The 10,941-nt window shown below is 46.9% G+C and overlaps 1 protein-coding gene across 1 annotated transcript in view; it reads left to right on the top strand.

The window, feature by feature from the left end:
* HIVEP3 (HIVEP zinc finger 3) overlaps positions 1-8,683 on the top strand; it is a 64,788-nt gene extending 56,105 nt beyond the window's left edge. Inside the window, exons 5-6 of the mRNA XM_035901297.1 lie at positions 3,854-4,914; positions 7,790-8,683. Of these exons, the coding sequence (XP_035757190.1) occupies positions 3,854-4,914; positions 7,790-8,683 (1,955 nt within the window). The remainder of the gene's footprint in view (positions 1-3,853; positions 4,915-7,789) is intronic.
* Positions 8,684-10,941: the final 2,258 nt, after the last annotated feature.

Genomic DNA, 10,941 nt, shown 5'->3' on the forward strand with positions numbered 1-10,941 from the left:
AAAGAGGAAAGCGGCTCCTGAAATATTCGTTGCATGATTCTGAAAAGAACAACTGTTATTTTAAACCTTTCCATTATAGCCAATTAGAACTAATGAATCATATTAATTGAGTGTCACTTTTGAAAACCTGAAAATCAGAAGTCCTACTTATGCTAAACATAATTACAGGCTTCTGAGGACAGAATGGCAAGGGCTCACTCCACCAGTCCAGGGGAATGCTTTCATTCATGATTTCCTTTAGTCACTCGTCCCTGGGCTCGTACAGGGTTAATAGTAGTGCACTCAGCAGCGTGAGCAGCATGAAAGGCTGGAAGCTGATGGGAGCACTCTGCTTGCCAAAGCTGGCAGGTCTGGCAGGTGATGAGGCTGAGCTGGTCTTAGCCTTCGGCCTCATGGAAAGACTAGGTCTAAACAAAAGCCCAAGAAAGGTCTGCTCTTGCATCCCCAGCTCTGCTGGGAGAGCACTCAGCAGAAAGGATGGGACAATCAGCTGGGGGACTTTTTTCTAGCCATCGTTAAATCATTGGTCCCTGACTGCTTATGGATAAACACATGATGGTCGGACATCTGCTAAGGCCAGCAAGGAAGGGCTCTACCTGGACTGCAGAGGACAGGAGCCCATTAGCTTTCAAAAGGGACTCCTCTCCTGGTGTTGCTGTTGGCTGTGTGGCCACTCGCTGGAATGCCTTGCGCTGTCTGGACTTCATTGCATTATGCAAGCAATCTGTGTAATTTTAGAATTACAAAAAATATACAGTCCCCATTTCCTCCCATTGATGAAGACCATTTGTGTTTGTAACGGGGACCATCTGCCAGGAAGGAATGCAGAAAGGTGGAAATGGGAAGGAGTGGTATCGGAGGACGTTTCCTTTCTTTCCTTTCAGCTTCTTTTTCACCTGGTTAAAGCTAACATTGGATTTCTGCTGAAATTTCAGATAGTTTGCCTCATGAGTAAGGAGGCCCCTTGCTCACAAATGCCAAGTACATACTAAATAAAGCAGCCAAGAAGATGGTCAGAAAATCCCATTTTGTAGTGCAATGGTTGTGGCTATTTGGATGGATGAGAAAATAACGTCAAAGTGGCAGAAAGGTGCATGAGAAATCAGAGATCACAGCTGTATCAAGCACCCCCTGTTCTCAGAGCAGTGAACTGCAAAGAGCCTTGTGTCACCACAGAGCGTCTTCTTTCTTCTTTGCGAAGAGGCTCAGAACACAGCCTAACAAGGACTATTTTAATTAAAAAAAAAAAAAAAAAGAAGATGACTATTTCCATATGACAGAAGCCAGCGCAGGAAGATGGCCATACTGTCCTTTGGGGACAGGCGGGGAGGGAGCAGCAGTTCCTAATGCTCCCTGGATTACTTGAAACTAGAGTTATATTTCACTTGATTGTTTTTATTTCTATTTAAGGGGCAGGAGAAAGTAAGGGGCGTTACTATAAAAGGAGATCGGAGCATAATTCTTCACTCCTGCATTGGTTTTGCTTGGTGTGATTGCACTAGTTTGATGGAATAACCTTAGAATAACACACATGTAATGAAATGCAACCCTCAGACAAAGCTGTCAGCAGGGCACATTTTAACCAGCTCCCTCTCTCCTTCCTTCCTCCGTCTCTCCCTCCCTGTCTGCCTTCTCCTGACTTGCCCTTTCTCTGTCCATTAGCTCAGCAAAATGCATTTCAGTTGAAAGGAGCCAGGGCTCAGGTCTGAGCTCTCTTTCTGCCTGTGAGGAGTGTGTTAGGAGGCCAAAGCAAATTCCCTTCAGGCTGTCCCAGGACTCGCTGAAATGTTTCACTTGGTGGTAAATGCAAACAACTCCCCGGCGTGGTGCTGGCTTCACATTTCCCTCACTCCATCCTTCTGACCTTGCTCTCTGTCCTGGCCAGCGCCTGTCCCTTGTGTGACTGGGGCCAAAACAGGAGACCACACAGGACAAGGCTCTCCGGGCCATGCAGTGGAGGCTGAGGCTATGGCTGCCTGTCCATCCTGAAGCCCACAGATGTCAAACCCCCAAACCAGAGACAGGGACTAGCTCGTAGCTCTGGTAGTAAAATGCATTCCTTTTCCAAGCAAGAAATATGCACAGTTCACCCTACAGCTGGGAGAGCTGGTTGTTTGGAATAATATTTGTTCTGAACTCAGTTCCTTTGGGAGTTTGCAAACAACCCACTACTGGCTTGTGGGTCCAGCAAACACCATCATTATACAAGCATTTCACAATGCAAGTCAGCCTCTTGCTGGCTTTGACTCGATGCTGCAGGAGTTCTGCAGCGGGTCTCGCTTTATGAACTGGTTAACTGATGCTTTTGAACCGGGGTGGGGAGCAAATGAGATGCATTTCAGGCTGACGCTTGGACGGATAATCAGCCATGGTAAAATATACGTCGTATTTCACTGGTAATGCCAAATGATTCATGAGCATTTACTAATAAGACCCTGCTATTCAAAGTAAACAAAATGAGACTTTTTTATCCATAGCTCACAGCGACTTCTCAGTGTGTGGCCATGTCCCTCCTGAAAACCACCCTGCTGGCTGCAGACAGGTGTGGTCCAGCCTCAGTGTTAGCTCCATTCAATTTCCCCTCTAGCTTGTCCTGCTGACAGATGGCAGCTCTAAATGGAAAACCGTTTCCGTGTTCATCAGAGGAGAAGCAGTGTCCTAGGCTGACCTGACGGGGGAAGAAGGCCAGCAGTGCTGCAATTAGCTAACCGTCTTCACGCAGGTGTCAAAGCAGCATCCAGGTGCTCTTCTTACAAAGCGTGTCCTGGCAGCTCTGCACCCCTCGTCTTGGTGCTTGGCACAGAGTTTGAGGGACTGGTGTTTTATTGGGCCCTCTGGAGCAGCGGCGACTTGCCGGAAAGCCTCCTGACAGCGCGATTTTGTTGAGCTACAGTGACATCCAGTGGCTGCTCCCGCTGGACCTCGTCGGGCTGAGCTGGCGTTTCTGTCAAGATCGCTGCACATCTGGCAGGGGGAGATGCAGATTTTTCGTCAGCGCAGAGCAGAGCAGCGGGTGAGCCGGCAGTGATCTGCTTGGGAGCTGGGTACCGATCTCAGAAGGCTTCTGCTGGCTCTTACCGTGGAGGAGAAAGATGCTGTATTTTTACCTGCAGATAGATTTCAAATCCTTTAGAATTACTACTCATTGCTTACAAGCTCTTACTAACAAAGCATCTCCGTGCCAGGCCTTCCACAGATAGACAGCAAAAGCCTTTGCTGCAAAGAGGCATCTGCATCATAGCTAGAATCTATCAAAGGAAGGGAAAATCCACAGAGGTTCTTTCAGCCTGATTGTTTCCTTTTTTTAAAAAAGCCCAGTCTCGCTCATGTTTAACTGTCACGTAATCCAGGCAGGAAAAGGCCCAACATGTGGAGGGTGGGAGCAGTCATCCCAGCAGCTTTCCCGTACATTGGCAGCTGTAGATATTTTGTAGGCACCATTGCAACACATAGTCATCAAAAGCCCACCAAAGGATGACAGTGCTGCTGTTCTCTTCACCTATTAAGAGCCTTTTTTGGACTTCTAGAGGAAGGCAGGCAGGGTGTGTGAAGGTGTACTGCAGAAGCAGGGGCCTATGGCCCCATGTGTTGACAGAGCAATGGCTGGAACTAAAATTAGGGCAGAGTGGGAGGTCCCAGTGGTGGGATTCACTGGGATCTACTGGGATCATCAGGAGTGGAGTTGGCACCGGGGGCCAGACTGCAGGCTTCACAGCATGAGATGATCAGATCTAGGAAACAGCCAGGTCCTCTCTCCTCTTGTCCCCTTAGAACTTTTGAGCAGATTTAGCACAAAAATAGTGCCTGTATGTGTGTTTTACGCTCTCTGTTTTGTGTTTGCCCATCCCTTCAGGAACCAGTGAAGACCTATTCCAGGACTCTGAGGGGCGGGAGGGATCTGAGCCAATTGAGGAACACCAGTTTTCAGACCTAGAGGAATCTGACGATGATGATGACAATGAAGATGAGGAAGATGAGGAGGAAGAGGAGAGCCAAGATGAGCCACCTTTAAAATTGCCAGAAGGCAAACATACCATGCTCCTGATGCACTCTTCAGGTGGCTCTCCATCTTCTCAAGAGGAAGGCATCGAAATAGCATTGTCCTTAGCCCAAGAAAGTGTTTCCAGCAGCCAAAAAGTAGGTGAAGGCCAGCAGGCCTCCTCCTCAGGGCTGGAAACAAAGTGGTCAGCAGACAGCAGTGACATTGCTGTGTGCCACAGCTTCTTGAGTCTCCACAGACCAGCTTTGACCTCCACCGAACAATTGGCTTCTGCTGAAAGAGAGTCTGTCACAAAGCCACAGATGTCCTTAGTTATGGACCTGTCAACTTCAAAAGACACCTCCCCAAGAAAAAGGTGGTCTCCGAGCCAGGACTCTGGCAGAGGTGGTGGCAGCAGCAGACCAATGCTAGCGAGAAAGCACCTATTAACCAAAAATGAAACTTCACCAAAACGGTTTTCGCCAACTAGAGAACTGTCTTCTCTAAGGTGCCTGTCTCCAGGGAGAGGGTTGTCTCCTTGCCAGCGCGTCTCTCCCAGGAGGGAGGCATCTCCACTGAGATGTGTGTCACCAAGACTTGAGCTGTCGCCCAGCAGGCATCTTTCCCCCAGAAGAGAGCTGTCCCCAAGAACATACCTTCCACCAGAAGGAGAAGTCTGCCCTGTGAGGCATTCGTCGCCGAGCAGAGAGATGTCATCAGTCAGATATTTATCGCTGAAGAAAGTCTTGTCTCCAGGCTGTTCAGAGTCGCCTAGGTATCCATCCCCTGGAAATGAGGACTTGCCTGGTACTAGCAAATCAGCAGCAGATGACAAAGTTCAAAGCTCATATCAAGCCCAGCATGGGATATTATCTTCGATGCCTCTACCTCACAGGTTCTTTGGCAAAAACGTACAGCTCTACGAGTCCAAGCTGGTAAGTTCAAGCCCCTCTTGCCTTCTAATCCCTGCAGTACGTTCTCTGATATGTTTTTAATGAAGGTTGCAGTGCAGATGTGCACAGTGACTCACCGTGACTAGTGTCACAGGTAACCCAAAGAAAAGTGACAGCGGACAGCAATGGGGTTTGTACCCATTTTGGTCCTGCCCACCTCAGTTGAAGAGAAATAAAGTTGTCCCTTCTCCAGGGGATTATTTACACTCCTGACCCAACCAGTCTCCTGCTGAGGCAAGCAGTAAGGATGACCACTTAGTTGTCACTAAGAGGGGTTTTTCTTCCTGGGAATTTTTTACCCATTTCTGAGATTTCACCGGCTGGGGGGAAACGGTGACCACTTTTCACTGGTCAGTGACCTGAACCAGATCTGAACTACCCATTGCACTCTATTGCTGACTCCTGGGCTACATACACAGCCCACTCCGTTAGATTAACTGCTGAGAAATGTTTGTTTGGACATCTCTGATTTCATCTTGCTTCTCTCTTCAGCACAGAGAAGTGTTTCCCACTGGGTCCAGAAAATTATTTAATCTCTCTGCTGGACATATCAAATCCTACGGGTAAAGGAAAATTGCATGTTCCTCCCACTGCTACAGGCAAATTAGACGTCGGGTTTGGTGGAACATTTCCCATTTCTACCGAAGTGCCTGGCTCTCCTGTAATTTATGCTGATGAACATGAGATTCAGTTGCTGAAGTTGCTCTGCTGTGAAACTGGTGTGAGGAGAGAGACTCAAGCCCTTAGGGACTGCACTGGGAAGAGAGAGGCCTTTATACAACCCCTGGAGAACCTGTCATGGCAGATGCTGACCCAGGTCTTCTCCAGAAAAGCCACGCTGCCCAGTGTGCGTTTCTCCCATGTCTGTGATAACATAACGTCCTTTGGTGCTGCCTTCCTTCTGCTTCCCACTATGAGTGTTTGTCTTACCTTCTCAGAGACTGTCCTTTGGTTTAGGTCCAGACTTTTGCTTACTTTAATGCTATTTCCCTTTCCTGTCAATTAACTTCTTGTGGGGAATCTCAGGGCTGTGGAAACCTCGGTTCTTCAACTCTAAAGCATCTCTGTCAGGAAAACGGCCACCACCTGTAGCAAATCCACAGTAGAAGACAATATTGTATATCCCTGCTTATCTGCCCATTCGCACCTTTTAACTTACACTCTCACACGCATACCTTTTTGCTTCATTTTCCTGCTCCTTCTATGCACTTGAAGTCTCCACTGTTGCTTTTCTTATGTGGCTCCAAAGCAACAGAACAGACCTTAATGGGAAACTTTCCATTTATGAGCGAGAGGGACAACTGGGCTTTCATTGCAAAATTACATTCCTGGTAAGGCTACAAGAGACAGAAAGATCAGGGGTGGATTTATAAGATCCCAAAAGGAGCTCTGTGCTCAAAACTGGTGCTCTATGAATTGCTTAGAAACTGGAGATGATCTTAGCTTAGCTTCAGGCTTGATCGTGACCATCTCTCTTCCCACTAGCTCTTGCAGTAGATCGTCTCTTCTGGTGGTTGTTAGACCACTGAGATGATTTGTTTGGGGGTTTCCTAGCATGCCTACAGTGAGTCTGCCAAGACTTCATGCAGATAAGTGAGATTTAGCAAGTGTTTACGGTTGGACTCTATGATCTTAAAGGTCTTTTCCAACCAAATGCTTCTATGATTTTATGAATCTATGTTTGGGCTGACCAAGTGTACACTATCTTCAGTGGCTCTTGCTTTCTCTCTCTTCTGTTCTCTTTTGCTGCTTTCCTCTGTCGCCTCTTCATAGAAATCCAGCTCGCAGGGTCAGGCAATTCTCCAGAATCCTACAAAGAAATACACCCTCCAGAGAATCCTCAAATTTTGTAGCTAACCCCATCTTAATGGAAAGTTGATTTCAGTTTCTGTTGCTTCCTCTTCTTGGGAGTCCTGTTTAGGGGTTTAGTTATAACCTCACCACTAATTAATCCATTTCTGTTTAGCCACATATCTCTCCATGATGTACATTAGGAAACTATGTGAAGCACCGAGAGAGAAAGAGGAAAAGGTAAAATGGTAGGGTCTTAACCCTTGATTTCTACAGACCACACCATGAGGGTGGTGGTGGGGACCACACTGATGGGTGTGCTTTGTGTCAAATGAGAGTTCATGCTGCCTCTCACTCGGTCCAAAACATCCTTGCAATTAGCAGCTGGAAGGATGTAATCCTGCTTTAAGAAAGTACAGTAAAAATAAATAACATTATTCTGGGCTCTCAGAACCCCCCTGTATTGAAAGGGATCCAAAGCGTCTCTTATGGCAGGAGACACTGGTATCCTCTGCCAGGGTTTCAGAGGCAACTCTGATTAAGAGGACAAGGGGTAATGGTTTTAGACTAAAAGAGATTCAGACTAGATATAAGGAAAAAATTTTTCATCATGAGGGTGGTGAAGAACTGGAATGGGTTGCCCAGAGAGGCCATGGATGCCCCATCCCTGGAAACATCCACGGTCAGGTTGGACGGGGCTCTGAGCAACCTGACGTAGTAGAAGATGTCCCTGCTCACTGCAGAGGGGTTGGACCAGATGACCCTTACAGGTCTCTTCCAACCCAAACCATTCTATGGTTTTATAATGATCCAAGCCTGAACCAAAGCCCTGGGTCTGTGCCCCAACAGACTGTGGGCATAATTGTACGCAAAAGGCAAACACTGTGGGTTGTATTGCTCCTTACCTTAAAGGTTTGGGGGTCCAAATCTTCCTCGATTGATTAATCTCCCTCAAATTAGAATAAAATGCTAGCAAAATCAATCCTTACAGTGAACATTAATGATGCTAATGCTGTAACTTGTGCGTTGCACTGATTCAGCTGTTTCTTTTCCCTCTCCGGTGCAGAAGATAGAACCACGAAGCCCAACATGCTCACCTGGCGTCACGCAGTCCATCTGCTCCAGACCCTTGCAGGCACCTCATGAAATACATGTCCACGCTCCCAGCCGAGGGGAGGAGAATGTCTTCAGCCACCTCCCACTGCATTCGCAGCAGCTCACAAGGACCCCATATCCTATGATTCCCATTGGGGGCATCCAGATGGTCCAGGCGAGGCCAAGCACCCACGCCAGCTTGGTGCCCAGTTCGGTTGTGTCCCTGCAAGCGGGCTACTTTGCCTCTGGTGGCAGCAGCTTCGCAGAGTTCAGCCGGGCTCACGAGAGCGACGAGGAACCACAAGTCCCGCGGGAGCCATCATCAGCATCCGTCTCCCCGGTTGCAAAGATTTCTAAATACACACTGTCCCCAGAGCTTACGAGCAGTGGTTACTTAGAAGAGAAAATGAGGACTAGTGAGCTTCAGCAAAAGACAGACCAGGAGGAATACAGGGTAAAAATGTTTGCTGAGTCTAGCCACGCGGAGCAGGCAGGCTGCTCGGCATCCCCAGCCAGCCCCAGCACAACCGACGAGCACTCTCCAAAGCCTTTGACAAGCAGGGAAGAACCCTTGAAAAAAACGGGCAAGAAGCAATCTGGCAGCTCGAGCACTTCTTTTGAATCATCCTGCACTTTCATCTCAGATCTCCCCTCCCAGCCGTTGGACCGAAGCAGCAGCACCGGCTGCCTCTCAGAGCCCTCATCGAGCCATTCGCACGCCCAGCTCTTCTCCATCCGGAGGAGAAACCTCTCCGGAGAGCCCAGTCGCCAAGGGGGATCCTCCAGGAAGAGCAGTCCACACCTAGAGCACGCAGATTTAGGTCAAACTCAAAACAAGGTGGATGAAAACACAGGAAGTACTTAAGCCTCCACCATCCGTTCCACCTTTAGGCTTCCGATGTAAAATCAACAGACATTTTCAACACTATTTCCTTTAGTATAATCATCGCTATAAGAAGCACTCTATTGAATGACCAAACCCATGGAAGATTCCTGGTTTTCTTTGTCCCAGTCTGGTATTATCTCCACATGTATGCAGTTACTTGTGCCTTTTTCTATACCTTTTGTTGCTTGAAATGTACAAAAATGTTTGAGGCTGTGAATATTTTTTTAGAGTTTTTTGGAAAGGGGTTTGTTAGACCTTGTCTTTTTTGCCATTTAGGTGTGCGTTATTATGGGCCTGAGAGATGCAGAAAGGAAAGGGTTAAGCATTTTAAGAGGAAGAAGATGCACTGAAAACAAAAACAAAACAGAAAAACTTTTTTTATATTGATGAAATGATTAAAAAAAAAACACAACCAAACCCTTGCTCCTGTGTACAGAAGTTTATGATTTGTATTTATTACATGCTTTATTTAATTCTCGCAAAGTGCTTGTTTTTTTTTTTTCTTGCATCCCTCTGATTGCCTATGGTTGTGCTTTAAACAGTTGAGACTGCTTTACATTTGCGAAACGTGTTTACCCTGAACCTGTAAATGAAACTAGCACTTCCTTGCATAGGGGGAGGTTCGCTTGCAGGGAGAGAAGCTGTCACTCAAAAGAGAAAATTAACCTTGAGCATCCCTCCCTCCTGCAGAACCCATCAAAGCACTTTTCTGAAAAGGGACAAAAAAAAAAAAAAAAAAGGTTCTTCTTCAAAGATTTAACTTCAAGAACGTAGGAATGTATCGAATGTAGACACAGTGCCAGGAATGGTGTCTCTCGCTGGACGAGCCGGCCTCCTGCTTGCTTTAATCCTTCCATCCCGCGCCCGCTCCCCGCGCGCATGGCCGCTCCGCGGTGCCCCCTGCATCGCCCCGGCAAAGTCATGCCTGTGCCTGAGAGCCCCTCTTTGCTGGGGTTTGGAAGCCCTCTGTAAAACACCTTCCCTTGGTTTAAAAGTGGAAGCAAATTCAGCCTTGCAACCATTTTTCCTCCGCGATTTTTTTAGCTGCGGACAAGCTCCCTCCATCCCATCCCTGCTTGGTCCTGGCTGGTTTGGCTTCCTTGAGCTCTGGGGATGCAGGGGTAGTTTGCGCTCTGCTCGTTTGCACGCCTGCGGCTCTGTAACTCATGAGTGACTCTGTGTCTTATTTTAATTTTATTTATTTATTTAAGCGGAACGTCGCAAATGTAGTCCTTATTGTGCAGATGGGCCCTTTTTTGGTGTTTTGGAAGACAAAAGTTACAATGCTGAGTGGTTAATGTTTGCAACCAGCTTGTTATGCATACACAGTAACTTTTTCCAGAGCAAGTTTTTAACTACGACCATCCGTAGCGGAGCAATGGCCTCTACTGCCAATAGATACAATACCAAATACAGAGAGACCCCATGGAGCCGTTCCTCTCTGTCACGTTAACACACTTTTTAAAGTACAAGTGTTCGATACGCGTTTGCCCTAGCAGACAGCAGGCTCTTTACTACTTCAGAGGGTTTTCTGGTCTGTGGAATCTGTACAAACCTCTTTTATTTTTTTTTTTTATTTTAACAACAACAACAAAATATATAAAAATTTAACCAGTGGACCAGTTCTTTCTTCTTTCAGAGCTGTTCCAATTTATCGGGTACGTAATACACTTTAAAAAAAAAAAATTAAAAAAAAATTAAAAGAAATCAAATAAAACCCAGAATGAGAGCATATTTCTTTGCCAGACTTGATGAGCTATGAACTGTTCCCGTTTCACGGGCAAATAATATAATTTTTTTAAATAATCTTCTGTGATTTTCTTTTTTGCTTTTCTTGTAAAGGGAATTAAGTACAAAAGAAGATATCATGGAAATAACATTAAGGCTGTGACACTGACCGAAACAACATCCAGAACCCATTTATACCTTAATTAGCACTTTTATCAAGTTTCCCATCTCCCCCTCTCTGGCCCCAAGCCTGGAAGCTGGTCTTGGCTTTCAAACCCAGCCAGATCCCATGGCAGGAGAGGGGGCTGGGAGTTCAGTTCAGCGTAGTAACTCCCTTCCGTGAAACTCTTAAGCACCAGCTTAAATCCTACTCAGGCTTTAAGCGTGTGCTTAGTATCAGGCTGGCTGGGAGTGGACTGCTCAGCCAGGGTGGTGTGAGCATCCCTGGAATCCATCCACCAGATCCAGGGAGAGTTTTGACTTTCCCTGGCTTCTGCCACTTCCCCCCC

This window comes from Egretta garzetta, unplaced genomic scaffold (assembly GCF_000687185.1).
Source record: "Egretta garzetta isolate BGI_Z169 unplaced genomic scaffold, ASM68718v1 scaffold368, whole genome shotgun sequence".
NCBI lineage: Eukaryota > Metazoa > Chordata > Aves > Pelecaniformes > Ardeidae > Egretta > Egretta garzetta.